Consider the following 16,060-nt stretch of genomic DNA (forward strand, 5'->3'; position numbering starts at 1 on the left):
CCCCGCTTACCTGTGCAGATCATCTCCTGAATGCGTCATTATCTTTGGATGTGAGTCTAATGAGACAAGCTAGGTACACACGATAAATAGTCTAGCCCACATGGAGCTCATCTGCAGAGCAACACAGTTGGTTCTGCTAACCCAGCATTCACACACTGAGCATGTCAGGGGTCTTCCTTTGGACCAACTCTAATCTATTCTTACAGGCAAAAAACCTGTTAGTGATGGGAGAATTGTGCCTTTGGTATAGTTTTATACAAGAGAAAAGCCTTTCCTGTGCCCCGAGACCTAAACCAAAGTGCAATAAATAGGAACAACTGGAAGACTGTCATCAAAATAATGCACTTTTGCTCTAATCCAGAGTAGTGACTGAGGTGCAGCTGTTCTTACACAAAGAGCTTTGGATGTTTTCAATAATCTTTAAGCAATATTAGGTCTGTTGTGCAGAATCTTTGGAAAGAAAGCCCACTCAGAAGAGGGGACTCCGGGGCTTTAGCCATTACTGCATCTCTACACAGGTAGACCAACAGCTGAAAACGTAGACTCAGAAGTAACTCAGACTGGCAGACCTACCTTTAAAATATATTTATTTAAGAAGTTACCCATCTGGTCTTGTTATTTTGCTTTTCATTGTATTAGAGGATTGCATAAAGCCCTGGTTTTATTATAGAGTTTAACTTGCCCTAATAAAAGGATTTTTGCATTTGTGGTTTGGGATTTTTTGTTCAGGTGCTTTTGTTCTAGACTACATTTCAGTACCTTGAACCAGTGAGCATCCTTTTGTGGATGTCATAAAAACTATCAATTTTCTTGTGCTAACAAAAGAAAGGAACAATAGGTACCCTACACAATCTGTGGAAGACAGAAATCACAAATGAAAAAGTAATCACCTAAGTATTCATCTAAAAATAAACCTATCAGCACGGGACTTTCTCTTTCTTTCTTTCTTTCCTTTCTTTCTTTCTTTCCTTTCTTTCTTTTCTTTCTTTCTTTTCTTCCTTCCTTCCTTCCTTCCTTCCTTCCTTCCTCTTTCTTTTTCTTTTTCTTTCTTTCTTTCTTTCTTTCTTTCTTTCTTTCTTTCTCTCTTTCTTTTCTTTTCTTTTCTTTTCTTTTCTTTTCTTTTCTTTTCTTTTCTTTTCTTTTCTTTTCTTTTCTTTTCTTTTCTCTTCTTTTCTTTTCTTTTCTTTTCTTTTCTTTTCTTTCCTCCCATTCTTCACCTTTAAAAATGCAGAGCAGGAAAAGAGGCTCATTCACTGAGTATATGATGTGGAGGAAGATACCATGAAACCAGTGAATCTCATAGTGAATGTTTTTAATTTCCTGTTTAAGCCCTATATAAAATGACCTACCTGAACTGCTGAGAAAAGAGGAAATTTACATGATTAAAATAAGACCTTCAAAGAATACCTTGAAAGGAAAAAGGAGGGAATAGGAATGATGGAGATAATAATTGGTATCAAGCCATGTAATTTGTGGTGCCACACAACACCATAGATTTCTTTTTCTAAATTATTCAGTGCAATCTTTGGTTCTGTTAATAGGCTTGTGCTATTTTCCACCAGTTTAGGATCTGGTCTATTGCCTTCCTAGGGAAAATTTGCTTTACGTGTGCCTTAAGCATTAAGACAGATTTTTCTCATGCTTCCTGCTAGTGAGTGTTCCCTTGATATCTTATTCTGGCTCCATTTAAGTCAGCTGAAAAACTCGTGTGTGAGACAAGACTTCACTTTTTACCTCAGAGATAGCTAGGTTTCAGTGGGTATTAAATTCCAGGAAGAGTGGCAGAATCTGGGTCTTCCCTAGCTAGACATTTCACCTAAGAAACTTGCAGTTTAGATCAAAATGACAGCAAATGACTGAAATTGATGGGTAGTAATTTTGGTCTGTCTGTAGTTTTCACATAAAGGGCAGGAGAAAGATTGTTGAGTAGCTGTGTCATAAATATTTATAATACTTTACCTCCTTGTTCAGAGGAAAAAAAGAATCCACAGAACTTGCAATTACAATCCTACAAAATGCGTAAGTGAAACAAAGTTCAAGGTAACCTTTTATTTCCTAGTCATATTTTTTCAAATAAATGCCCTATACTACTAGAAGTTTCGTGTTTTACTGTCCTAGATTGCCTTGAACTAAAAGCAATTATACAACACACTCCTACTTTAAAGCCATTAAATAGTGCCTTGCCAAACATCCTCATTGCAGTGCATTAGAGCACACTTATGGTTAAGTCATGAGCAACACAAGATACCCCGTGTTTCCATTGCAGAGAGAGAGTCAGATGGCAGTGGCACCCACTGGCTTTTATTTCCCATATGCCAGCTTGTGAAAATGATAGGCCAGTATAAAAGTTTCATGTGGTCCCAGCCAGTATTATTTACGCTGACCTGGTTTTTTTTTTACAGCAGTGGGTTGTTGGATTTTTGCTGCACTGAGTGACTCAAGCTGTTTTGAATCCTCAAAATTTTGAAGCAATGGATCAGGGGTGAGTTCACAGGGGAGTTATTTTCTTCTGACAATGCAGGATGCATTAAGTTCTTCCATCAGAGTGGGGTCTGCTCATATATTTATGTATTGCATGAGAATATGTAATATCTCAGGATCTCGGCAGCCTGTTCAATTTGCAGAATGAAAGATTAATTACATTATGCTGGCGACACATTCAAAATATTGATGGAGCTTATTGTTTCTCATATAACCAACAGTTACTATAGCATCTTCTGATCAGATTGAAGGATAGAAATATATTAAAAATTCCAAGTAGATTAATTTCCGGTATGAACCTAAATTGGTTTCACACATACGTGTATGCTGAAGTGACTGGATGACTGGAGCCATCAAGAAAAATAAATTGTAGTCCTATTCATGGAAGGCAAAAGAGCAGATGTTCACAGAGTATTTTCAGGAGCAAGTTTACAAAAACAGTGCAATTACTTAAAGAGGAGCTTTAAACGTGTTCAAAGTTGTACTCTAGTATCCCCATTGTTCTAAGTTATCCAGTTTGAAGCTCAATAAAGTTTATAAACTGTCAGCCTGAATAGAATATTTGTTTTAACATGAAACATTATTAAAATCCATCAAGTTCATTTCTGGAGACCTGTGTGTGTCTATGAGTTCTACCTACGTGCCTATATGCAAGGCAGGAAAATCTATAGCTCCATGAGAAGAGCTAATGAGACTATAAAAAAGGGCCAGCCCTTACCAGGCTTTGCCTGATTGCTGGGTGAGGTCTGGGAACATACACTTGGCAAGGCCACAGAAACTTCCTGCTAGCAACACTCCTGCTCTTTTCTTGAAAATGGCATTGTTTATGTGCCAAAACTTGGACTTGGCTAGCAAGAACTTGACAGGGGGAGCCCCAGAAAGAGTAGGAAAGAGAAGCACCAGGACTTTCCTACTCTGGCTTCCATAACACTGCAAAATCCTCACTCCTGGGGAGTCTCCCATAGAGTCACTTCCCTGACTGTTTCTCCTTCCCACTCAAGCAGACTAATAGCTGTCATCCAGTGCAGGACTGACCTTCCTTCACTATTTGCTCAGCTCCTATGTCCTTGCATCCCTGACCAGCGATGAAATCCCATTGCTTAAAAGTGCATTTGTCTTTCAACAGGGTTTGATGCACAGGCACAGCACCTTCTTTAATACACCTTCCACCTGCCAAATGACATCTTTTATAACTTTATTATTAAAAACAGACCACTCAAACAAATACAGTATTTAATGCATGCTCTGACTAGATGATGCAAATACCTGTATACATACATTCAGCCAACATGCCCATTTGCTTGCATTTCCTTAGACGGCACTCCTGGCATTTTCTCCTCATGTACATGTCCATCTCGCAGTTGCCTCCATTTTTACACTTGTATACTGCATTTTTTGTGATGCTTCTTCTGAAGAATCCTGCGCAAAACAGCAGTGATGTAGATGAAAGAGAACACTCAGAAGCAAAGTCATCAAGTTGAAGAGCACCTCCATCTGCACTTGTTTTTCTGAATGACACGTGTTCTGCCAGACCATCAGTTTCTTTCAGTGCCTGGATGACTACATTCTTGATACTTGTATTAACAACAGTATCCAAGTCATATTTAATAATTTAATAAATGAGTTCACACACTAGACATTAGTCCTGGAATTGTGAATGTCGGGAAAATTCAGACCCAAATCTGAAACCTGCCAGTAACAGGCTGAGCACCAGCACTAGAGCTGTAGGGTGATGCCATACAAATAGCCAGTGAAAAAAAATGAGTCTGTTAAGTCTCTTGAGGAATGTGCAGAAAGAGAGCTGAGTAACTCATCACCTTTCGCCCAGCTCCTGGGAGCAACAGAAGCTCCACATATTGGTCTGCTCACCCACCCCCGAGTTGAATAAGGAAGCTGCATTCTATCTGCCTGTTGTACATGTACCCCTTTTTACAAGACTCTCCAGCCTTATTCACTGAGTATTGTCCACTTGATGAGTTAAGTAGTCACCTAATTTCAACTACACAGGTAGTTCTACTGGTACCATCACTGGATTCACTCAAAAATTGCACAGTGATCGCTGCAAACAGCAACCGATAAAAGAAATTGAGACAACCCTTCCTAAATCTGTCCAAATCTCCTATTTGGCTGCTGCCTATCACATCCGTGAGAGTGCCACTGTGGGCAAAGCATGGGGTGCACAAGATATCAAATGTGATTGAATAAGAGTCATCACAAAGCAGCAGAATCTTTGCTGTCAATGTTTCCTGAATTTTTAGTGTTACTCACTGTGCCATTACTATCTTACATTGCCCTTCGTATGGCAGAGACTATTTAGCCTCAGCTACAGCGGATTTCTTCCCCATGTGAGGACAGGTTTCTGAAATAAACTCCTGGGAGATTCTCCTGGCACATCACTGATTCATACTGTGCTTCAAACTAGAGCTCTGTGTACATTTATATTAACCAGAGCTATTCAAAAAGCTTTTGCTTTCTTATCACCACTGCCTGGCACAATAAAGCTATTGTTTTCCAACCTAGCACTCTGATGCATTGAAAGAGGAGCCAGATAAGACCCAGTCTCCCATGCTCAAATCATAGAGCAAATTCAGTTGTGAATCTAAAGAATTGTCTGTGTGTTTGCAGAATTGTGTAGTCAGATGACAATTTCCCGAATTTGACCCATGGTTTTATAGTTGCCTAATCTCTTCCAAGCACCAGTGTGTAGCAACCAGTAAAACAATTCCACTACCTGGTCACAAAAAAATCTGGCATTTCTCTGAATCTTCAGTAATTCCTGCTTGAAATCTCTTCCATGCTGTCTGTTTTATTGGCTGCTCTTCAAACAAATACAGTTGACTGGCATCAGTCTCTTTTGAAATGCAGATTACTTAGAACCTCCAGAAGCCCCAGGCATTATTTTTATTCATCACTCACATGGTTTTAATACATTACCATTTACTGGTCACGGAAGGGAAAAAAAGCCTGGATTTAAGCTGTAAATTCTCACTGTCAGTTAAAGGCAACTACATCTGCTTTATATAAATTATAATTTTATTTGTTAATTTTAAATCCTATAGTTTATGACACATTATTTACTAGTAAATACTGAAAAGCTCTGCACAAATATTTATAACATTCTAAGACTGATTGATGATCACTCAACCTATCCACAAGGTGTGCATTTACTTCTTCATGGAGGAAGAAAGAAAAAGAACTTTAGTAAATGAATTTTTTAAGATATGCAAGAAAGAAAAAGGCAAAAACATGGATGCAAAAGCTAGGAACCAACAAGATTCAAGCAGTCAGACACTTGCTCTTGAAAACAAAGGTTTTGAAAAAGTGAAATTATTTAAAATGAAAAGCAAAATAATTTTTTTTTTCAAAAAGTAGTTTTAACCCTATTCTTGCTTCATTTTTTTTTGTGAAGTGACTCTTGAATCATTGTCTTCTTGAACAGACTTCTTCATAATTAATTTTGAAATTAGCTTTTTGTATGAATTAAATTTCTGTATATATTATTCACTACTAATTCAAAATGAACTTATACTGCCAGAAATACTTATATGTGACTTTCTGTAATGGGAGGAGTTTTACTAACATTTAAAGGTATGTCAGAAACAGCATATGTTAAACTAACAAAGGATTAGTAACCCCAAAAGCTGAAGGTTTTTCTGACACAGTCTGACTTTCCTCTGATCTTGCCAGATTACAAAAAGCTCATGTTGGCTGGAAATGTTGAATTTGCTTTGTTCTCAGATAGTCATGAATATGATTAATTATGGTAGAGCTGTTCCAATGTTACTAATGCTGATTTTTTCTTATGGAAATTATGAAAGTTGAAGGAGGGCAGTTGTAAAAAGAGTAGATGAAAGCTTTGGAAGTATCTCTGTTTGACATCCTGATGGGTTTTACATTTGAAAGTTTTTGAAGCTCACAATTGCTAACGAAGCATCTGCTCTGCTCTGTCAGACTATCAAGACATCTTCCAGCGTTCCTTCGCCCCATGCCCCCGTGGTGGGTGTTTGTGTGAGGAGAGGATCGAAGCAGGACCTTTCTTTGCAAGAAGAATTCTAGTCTGGTGTGAGACACATCAAGCAGTACAGGAGTGGTGTGAATACTGCAAAAACTCCTACTGCAAGCCTGCATGGAGGGGATGCGTAATTAACTTTTCATAGGGTCATAGAATGGTTTGGGTTGAAATGGATTTCAAAGATCCAAAAAGCCAAAGCGGCTTTTTGTTTCAGCAGAACTTCTTCTGTGGCTTTATTAAACAAGCTCAACAATATGTCACACTTGTTCTGTAACATCCGGCAAGGGCCCTTAAAACCCAGTATCACTACCCAGGCTGAGGCTGTACCAGAATGTCTTTGATGTCTGTCTGCAAAGATTGTTTCAGAAATGGTCTCCATGATAGCAAGTTTAAACACAGTGTATTGCTCCTTGTGCTGTAAATATTATGTAAAATATTAATGGTTCATACATATTGGTTAATGGATGGTTGTGGGGGTTCTCGATCCCCACATGTCCTCCCTGGATGGGGGAGAAAGTCCTTGCCAGGAGTAAGAGACGAACAGGACTTTTGGATCTTCTCGGTCTTCAGATTGTTTATTATATCTTATCAGCAATTTACATGCCACAGACATAGCATGAAGCAGAGCAAGTACCAAAAGACAAAATGCAGGAAACTCAAGGCCCTTTTAAAGATAAATCACCCAATTGTCACTAAGAACGTACATTATTTTGACTTCTCTACCAATGCCTCATGAACTATCTATTCACGTAGCCCTGTACTGCAGCATTTCCTAACCAATCATTCTGTGCTACCAACACTGCAGAAAATGGAGTAGGTGAAGAAGATGAAAGAGACATGAAAAACGACAGGGATCCTCCATCTTGCCTTCATCTACTTACCATACTAATAAACCTAAAACGTTAAATTTTGCACCATGTGACAAACTATATATTGTACTACCACCTAACTCACACCCTTGTAGATTCTAATTCATCCCAAAGCCTGGGCAGCTCTCTCCATGGATGAAGGTTAAAAACAGTGTTTCCCTGGGGGGGTGGGTCCCTCAGGACAGGCAGAGAAACATTCCCTGCACTCTGGGTTCCAACAGATGGTAATGTAATAAGATATATATGTATGTATAGCAGTGTATACTCCTGCATCTTCAGATTAATATTGTCATGAGGGACAATAGATAAGATCCTAATTTTGTTCTATCTGCCCAAGAAAGAAAACCAAAAAGAATGGAAGCTGTTGCTGAATGCATTACCCAAGAAAGAAATTTAAAAAAATAAAAATTAACATATTCATTACAGAGGATTGAATCCCATAAAAATATGTGCAAAGCTTCTTCCTTTGAATAAGAGCATCCACTGCATCAATGGAGCAGGGGTGCTGCAAGGTGAGTACTAGTCCTACAGAAAGGGACCTGTGTATTATTTTGGACACACATTGAGCATGAATTAACAGTCTTGTTGCCAAGAAGAAGGGATAATCTCATACTGGGGTGCAAGACACAGACACGTGAAGTAGTATTCTACTGCACTGAAGCACAACTGAAGTACCGAACCTAATTTTGGTCTCCATGCTTTGAAGGTAATGCATACCCATGTGAAAAATTCCACAGATAACAGGAATGATCAAGAGATCTAGAAAACATAGCATCTGGTTTACATTGTCAGACAGAATTACTGTCCTCAGCACATCTCTTTACTGAATCAGCTGGTACTTTAGTCACCCCTAAAGTTTATTGTAGAAACAGAATCCATTATCTTTAAGTAATTCAACTTTTACTATGTTGGTCAAGGGTACTATTCATTATAATTGATGTTGCAGTCATGAAACAGAACAAAAACATAAAATAGATTATCCCAATAAAGCAGTAAAATTCTGGTTACATAGAGTGATTCAAAATGAGTCGGTAGGGAAGTGGACACGTTTCCTTTCACCATGGGTTTTAGTCTGGATATTTACTTGATGGCTTTAACCTCTCTTCTAGAAACATTCAGTACAAATTTCAAAGTTTGTAATTTTAGGTCTTTGAAAACTTCCTAACATATTTAATACTGAAGTTAATAAAGAGTAGGAATAGCTTACTAACAGAATAAATGTATCATTACTTGAAATCATCACATCAAAATTGAGTTTAACCTGGTTTATAATGACAGCATTCATATGAGTTAATTCATAGTTTTTGACATGGAGACTATTAACTCAGACAGCAGAAAGAAATGAACCTCTTATTTATTGAAATTGTTGAGAAAAACTGTGTCAGCCTTGTGATTGTGTTCATGTTTAGAGTGCTTGACTAGTGTGGTCTGTTTTTTCCTCACGAATGATTTTGTGATAGATAAAGCAAAAGCCCCAAATTAGGTCAAGGTCCACTCTCTATGACAGTGAATTCCACATTAAGGTATTTCAGTAATTCGGTAGTGACCATGCTTTAGTCTTTATACATTAAACAGGAATGGTAATGAAATATTCACAGAACAGATTGAAAAGCTGGGGCACTATTTTTCTGGCCGTAATGTACCTCAGCCCTATCACAGATATATTATACCTGTTCAGGTATAATTATTGACATAACCTCTTGTCCCTCTCCGCTAAAATATCTGGCAATCATGTTTACCATAATGGCAATGATTTTCTACACCACATTTATCCTGATAATAACAAGTGAATAATATTCTTCTGAGAAGCAAGGTATTTGTCCTCCAGATACAACCTTCTTTCTGAAGAAGTTCCCTCCTTAGGGATAGGGGCTATCCTTAGAAGAAAGTATAGAACTAGAAATCCTTTCATTTCACAAACCAAAAGACACCCATTATATCCTTTGGGAGCTGGGGGAAAGAGATTCCCTGGGAACAGCCCGCAGGTGGGGGCTGACAGCTTTCACTCCCCTTCAGTGGTCACTACATGAGGCACTTGGGCTGGTTTAGCTATTTTCTAGGGCAGCCTAGCACTCAGCTCCCAGGGGCCTCCATGGGCGTGTTCCTTCCTCAGGCAGAGAGAGAGTGGCATGAACAGCTTCCATAGAGAGCAGAGCCAGGCTGCCAGTCTCCACAGAGAAGCTGTCCTTCAGTTTACCAAAAGCTAGTGGTGCTCAAGAGCCACAGATTGGCCTACTATGCTGTATAACCACAGGGCAATGGTAGAAGACTCTGCCAGTCTGTCTCGAGGAAAATAGGGTACACAGGATCCAAATGTAAATCTCTAATATGTTTAATGATTTGGATAAAATTACCAAGAAAATAAATTATAAAAAAAAATAAAACCAAACAAAAAAACCCCACAAACAAACAAACAAAACAACACCCAACCCCCAAAAAATTGAGAAGCTGCTGTGCCTATTAGCTGAACTGATTTCATCCTACCTTTGCATCCTTCACAAGTAAGGGCATTGTAGTGGTACCCAGAGGCTTTGTCACCGCAGACCACACAGAGCTCATCTCCTTTCACTCTTCCTGTGGAGTGACCCAGTCTAGGCCTTTTGGCTGCAGGGATATCCATTATCTCTGTCTCCCTTGTGAAAAAGGTCTCTGAGGGTAACCTCCTGAGTTCGTACATCCCAGGGGAATACCATTCCTCATGCTGCGGAGGGTAGAAGCCTAAGTTGGAGTAATAAGGTGGCGATGAGATCTGAGGCTGAACTTGGGGAAATGGCACATTGTTGTACTGCGCATAAGGTGACACATCTGCCTCTTGCACTGGAGAACTCATTGGTTCTGAAAGGACACCTGGAAAATAGCAATGCAAAACCAATTTCTATTACTACCATGAAACTGTAATTATCAGAGAAGTTTCCACTTCTAGATGTTTATCTCAAAAACCAGGCACAAGCATAAAGATTGCATTCTCTAAACTCAGATTTGCTACACAAATACACTGCAAGAAGTTTTAAAAATAATTTATTCCTTCTCAGACACTCATTTATAATTGGTGGAAATGTCCAGCACTGGCAGTTACATAAAAAAAATCTTGAAAAATATTGTACAGGTAATCGTATAATTGTTCAGTTTACAGGAAAGAGCAATCCACACCCCAGGGAAGCCAGCAGCCCAAATTAGGCCTTAAAGCAGAATGGAACAAGTCCAAACAAATGGCAAAAACCCCATGGCACTGGTGAAAGCTAAATCAAGACTCCATGTTAATTTGTATTTAATTCTGAATGAATACATCATGACAGACAAAAACTGCACTGGGGAAAAATGACAAGGGCAAGGCTTAATTAGAAGACTAAGAAAATGAAATAAACATTCAAGAAGAGCCTGAAATAGGAAAGTGAGGTTACCAGGAAAGAACAAGAAAGATATTCCTAATGTAAGTGGTGAAATGCAACCTTCTCACCGTCCAGCCTCCATTGGCCAGCCAGACCCTACAGCCTGGTCCCCAGCCCCTACAAGCCTGTGCTGTTCGGTGCAGCTGTGCAGTTCTCATAAGAAGCACCTCTCTAAGTCAGCATTAGTCACCTCTGAGCCAGCAACAGGCCTGGCAGTGGCACAAGGAGTGGCAAAATTTCCTGTCGGGAACAACATGGTATCTGGAGGTTACCTTAACCTTGCTTGTTAAATAGCATGTTTAAAATTGCAAACAACTGAACTCTCATTTCTTTTCTGTACTCCAGACACTACAACATCTAGCAGTCCCTGGATGGTGTAGCTAAAATCAAGCCCATGTCAAACAATTGAAAAGCTGAATTTGAAAGTTATTTGCAAACTATTTCTTATTTTCTGTTGGAGAGAGCCACATCTTGCTGTTTCATGAAAACACTGACTCAATTCCTTCAACAGTTCCGAGAAGAGTCTGAGAAAAATAGTGCATATTTCCAGGCAGATGACCAGTCCACTTTTTTATTTGAGTCAACAGCAGTATTTACAAGGAAATCATAGATTAATGTTTGTTGGTGACCATCACTTAACAGTGCTTCAGAAGAACTCCAGAAACATTTTTGCTGACACAAAATTGGTCCCAGACAAGTGTCCTTTTGCAAGGAATCAGAAACAACAAAGAAATGTCAACAATTAAGAGGAGGGAACATCCGTAATGACAAAAATAATTAAAATCTATAGTGGGGGATCTTCCCCTCTCCTTTGTCTCACTTCAGTTAGTGCCACAAACTAACCTTTTAATTACACCTACTTTTTTGCTTTCAAGGTCTTACGCTCTTGCCCTGCAGCTTTCTGCCCTTCCTACTTTACCATGCTGTAGAAGCCACGCAAGTGTTTTGGGTTTGTGTGGTTGCTCTATTATTGCCCACAGCAAGGGTTGAGGTCCCAGCTCCAGAATAATCAGCAAGATCTATGACTGGAAAAATGTGACACAAAACTGAGTGAGAATAATGGTGCCCTTTGTTACTTGTAATTAGTTTAATTATGGTTGCATTTCATTGCCCCAGAAGAGGCCAGGACACCAAGTGCTACACTGGCAGAGCAGAGTAGCAGAAGGCGCTCCCCAAACCCAAGGTTATGCCATTTAAACCAAGAGTATAGACATACAGAGGGCATCTGGGGACACTATGGAAGAGCCTGGAAGTGAAATTACAGCTTCATGCATCAGATGCAAACTATCACTGATACCTGCCAGCCACAGTGGTGACAAAACAAGTAAAGGGTGAGGACAACGATGAATTGATATCCAGTATAGGTTTAATGAGTCTTTAATGGGTCTTTAGCTATATTTACCACTTGTCAGGGCCACTGCTCATGAAGACTGGTCAAGGTACTTTAGGTACAAAAGCTGGGGTTAATTGTGGGATACACATTCATTTAATCTCTCTTTGGAAAGGAATCTGTTCACCATGGAAACCTAAGTTTTCACTTGCTAGTTAGTAATTATTTAATTGAGTTTGCTAAAGGAAAGTGGGACAATCCCAAAATGAAAAAGAAGAAACTGTTGATTTTTAGCTTTCTGCCTCCACAGGAAACTCCACAAAAGCTGTGTACCAGCCTCCTGAACTGCTTGGACCTCTGAAAGAGCAAGAAGAGAAGGCAACATTCCTCCCCCAAAAAAAAATCTCAGGGCTTGTTAAAAACTCAGAGCTACTAAAGAACTGCAGCACATCCTGAGACAATACTGGGGGTGTATTTAAACAACTGTAGAGCCATTTGGGTTACAAATATGTTTAAAAAAATCTTCCCAACCATTGTACTCTGCTTCCAGAGGAAACAAACAAAAAAAAGAGTCTGAATTAGTTAAGTTAAACACAGGAGAAAAAGCCAAACAGCCTATATAATGTCCTTTTTCCTTCTGTATCAGACTCAGATTTAAACAATTTAGCTGAACTGAGTCCATGCTCAGGTCAATGGAAAGAAAAAGGAAGAACAGACAAGGTTGAGGCAGACTGAGAGAACATGGTCTTGTTTTATGTAAAATAGACTTATAGCTAAAACTCTGGGAAGTGCTCAAGGACCAGTATGAATTTTTGCATCTATGTAGGTTTTCCCACTTTAGCTTGAAGTTTTGAGGATTTTTTGTTTGGTTTTGGTTTGGTTTGTTTTAAGTAGACCTGAGCATGATGTACCTGTAGACCTGCACATGAGAGTCTAGACCAAATAATTTCTTATCACAAAAGAAAAGTAATCTTATCTTACCAAGCGGAATGTACATAAGCTTTTCTCCAGATATATATATTAGTAGAAATCTGGGATGGACTGGTTTCATGCAGCTAAAGCATGAGTAGCCCAGTAACATCATTGAAGTTGCAGAACTATAAGCAGTGAAAGTGAAATCAAAAATGAGCTCACTGGACTACACTGACATTTTGTTTGTGTGGTCTTAAATATTTTGTAACATTTATCAGTTTTTCCTTTTGAAAGCATACTTTTCAGAGTTTTAAGGAACAACTATTTAAGTACACACAAATGTTATGCTACTTATAGCTGCAGACTTTTTCAATTTGCCAATCTTATATTTTGCAAGTAAGTGTTTTTCAATGAAAACCTTTTACAAAAATAAGGAAAGCTTACTAAAAGCAAAGTGAAACCTTCACATACATGTGATTATTGTTCTACAAATATTTTTTCTACTTGCAACTTAAATTTATTAGAGAGTTTTACTTCTATTACTTTAAATTTTACACAGAATATTCTACATTAAACTTGAAAAAAATATTTGACTTGTAGAAACAAGAGATAATTTTCCTTGCAGGAATAAACTGTTTTCAGTTCGCAGAGCTAAACTGATGTCTTGTGTAAGCTAAAGGGGATTTTATGCAGAATATTAAATAAATTACAATGAGATAACATTTTAATGTAAAAGTTATTGTTCCACTCATACAAAGCTAAACAAATTCTAACAGGTTTAAAATATGAACCCTTGTCTCTCCTTTGTTTTTTTATGAAGGAACATAATAAAATAATGATATTCAGAATTAGGTAATTTGGAAACCATGACATAGCCATTAACAAAATCCTGGTTTAATTCCAAACAAATTATTTGTGTATCTTTTAAAGATCACTTGGTTTAAAAAACCTACTAGCATCCTACGATTTCAAGGAAGAGTGCAAGAATAGATAACAAAAATATCCAAGTGAGAATAGAGCAATATCCTACCTCAAGCTGTGTTCAGTCTGACCATTTCTTGACGAAAAATACTCTCCTTAGGGTGCCTCAGTCCTCCTTTCCTTCTCTTTTTTCTTTTATACCTCCTAAAGTCTATATATACATGAAACTTCTCAATTCTGCTTTGTCTGTGTCCTGTTAACTTCTTTACTGTGAGAACTTTCTTTATGATTAGAAAGGAGTGACACAGACCAGAGGTTATATAGTTTACTAATTAACTTCATTACGAGAAACTTGTTTGTAAATGCCGGAAATAATGTCTGTTCCCAGTGTGGAGTTACCCGGATAAAATTGGGTTACCAGCTGAGGGGATGCCTCCAAGTAGCCTAGTCATTGTATTTTTGTACCTATTGTGGTTTAGTTACAACAAAATTTTGTATCAATAAATATTTGGTAAGGCCAGGTGGTTCTGTGCAATAGATTAACCACTTCAGTATCACAGGAAGCATGTTTCTAAGCGCAGAAATGTTGCATTCTCAAAAAAAGGCCGAAGTGCTCAGACCCTACTGGACAGATTTGTATGACAAGATAGAATGGTTTGGGTTAGAAGGGACCTAAAAGATGACCTAGTTCCAAACCCCCTGAAATAGGCAGGGACACCATCCTCTTGAACAGGTTGCTCAAAGCCACATCCAATCTGTCCTTCTCATTAAATTTTTTACTCACATTGCCACTCTGTTTGGTTTGGCTCTCTTCATAATTATTATGCATCCAAGATTTTCTGTTTTAATTTGTGTTGGTTTGTTTCCTTTTGATTTGGGGGTCAGTTATGAGCCTAATTATCTTCTCTGCAGGGATGATGCCAGATGTTGCATCAAATGCCAGGTGGTGCTAAAGACAAGTAGTTATTTAACATATCTTGTGATCTTGAAGCGGTTTAATCAGTTTGGACACTTGACCCTACTACCTTTTTTATTACTGTTATTTATTAAGAAAAAAAACCAAACCCCAAACCAGAAAAAAAATGCAGATTTACCTAAAAGGAGTCAACCTTTTAAGCTCCTCTTAGGCACTGTTCTATGTCTACAACAATTTTCAGTGGCATTCGTAGTTCTTTCATTAAGAAGTTTCAATATATTGCTTTTTTCCCCACTTTGTAACATGTCATTTTTTTTCTTATTTTTCCTCATCCTTTTCAATACAGCTTTTAAGAGTGTTCATTTCCCCTAAAAATTCTTTCCCAGCTAGGGACATGTACAAGGAGGGTAGCATTTCTTGTCTTGTTATATTTTAATGTCACCTTACAGGAAAACATTTTCAGGCCATCAAAAATACTTAAAATAGGTCTTCATTCAAACCAAGCATACAATAGTACTGAATTATCTTTTCAGGTTCTTAGAAATAATTCCATTTCTGATATCTGAAGTTTCACACTTAGTATCTTGCATATTAACTTCTATATAAGGTAGATACCATCTATTTATCATAGAAATGGCAGTTTGAGTCATGTATTTCAGGTGCCACACAAATATATAACCTTACACATATAAGATTTGAAGGAGAGATTTTTTTGGTGTCTGAAAATTCATTCAGTCCCTTGTGATAAAAGACAAGTGAAGACCATTGAGAGAAATAAGCTAATGGGAATATAGGTATTTAACAATGGATTGTCTCTAATATGAAAAAATTTCAAAGGCAATTGAAAGATGTTATCAAACACCTTTTTGCCTCAGTCCTGCTGCCATTGAGAGAAATAAGCTAATGGGAATATAGGTATTTAACAATGGATTGTCTCTAATATGAAAAAATTTCAAAGGCAATTGAAATATGTTATCAAACACCTTTTTGCAACAGCCCTGCTGAATTGCCAAGCCTTAGAGCAAGGCTTGTCACAGTGCTCTGCTAATGAGCCTCAGCATGTTCTATGTCACAGCTTGTGTCCAGCCAATTTGGGGCAAAGTGGAGGAGCTCAGATCAGTCTAGGTTTGTCATGGTAGACATGTCCACAGAATAAATTCATGGCTCCAAGGTGAACTACAAAGCTTCCAAAGATTTTAAAGGAGATTTCAGTCCTAAATTACAGAGGTT

The 16,060-nt window shown here is 38.1% G+C and overlaps 1 protein-coding gene across 3 annotated transcripts in view; it reads right to left on the reverse strand.

The window, feature by feature from the left end:
- Window positions 1–16,060, reverse strand: part of NR1H4 (nuclear receptor subfamily 1 group H member 4) — a 37,225-nt gene that overhangs the window by 13,358 nt on the left and 7,807 nt on the right. For 2 of the 3 annotated variants that reach the window (XM_017738042.1, XM_017738041.1), the window contains 2 exons: window positions 9,847–10,209; window positions 3,748–3,900 (listed from right to left, as the gene is read on the reverse strand). In XM_017738042.1, the coding sequence (XP_017593531.1) occupies window positions 3,748–3,900; window positions 9,847–10,209 (516 nt within the window). The remainder of the gene's footprint in view (window positions 1–3,747; window positions 3,901–9,846; window positions 10,210–16,060) is intronic. The other variant, XM_008636538.2, reaches the window with a different exon arrangement.

Source organism: Corvus brachyrhynchos, unplaced genomic scaffold, assembly GCF_000691975.1.
Source record: "Corvus brachyrhynchos isolate BGI_N302 unplaced genomic scaffold, ASM69197v1 scaffold56, whole genome shotgun sequence".
Classification (NCBI taxonomy): domain Eukaryota; kingdom Metazoa; phylum Chordata; class Aves; order Passeriformes; family Corvidae; genus Corvus; species Corvus brachyrhynchos.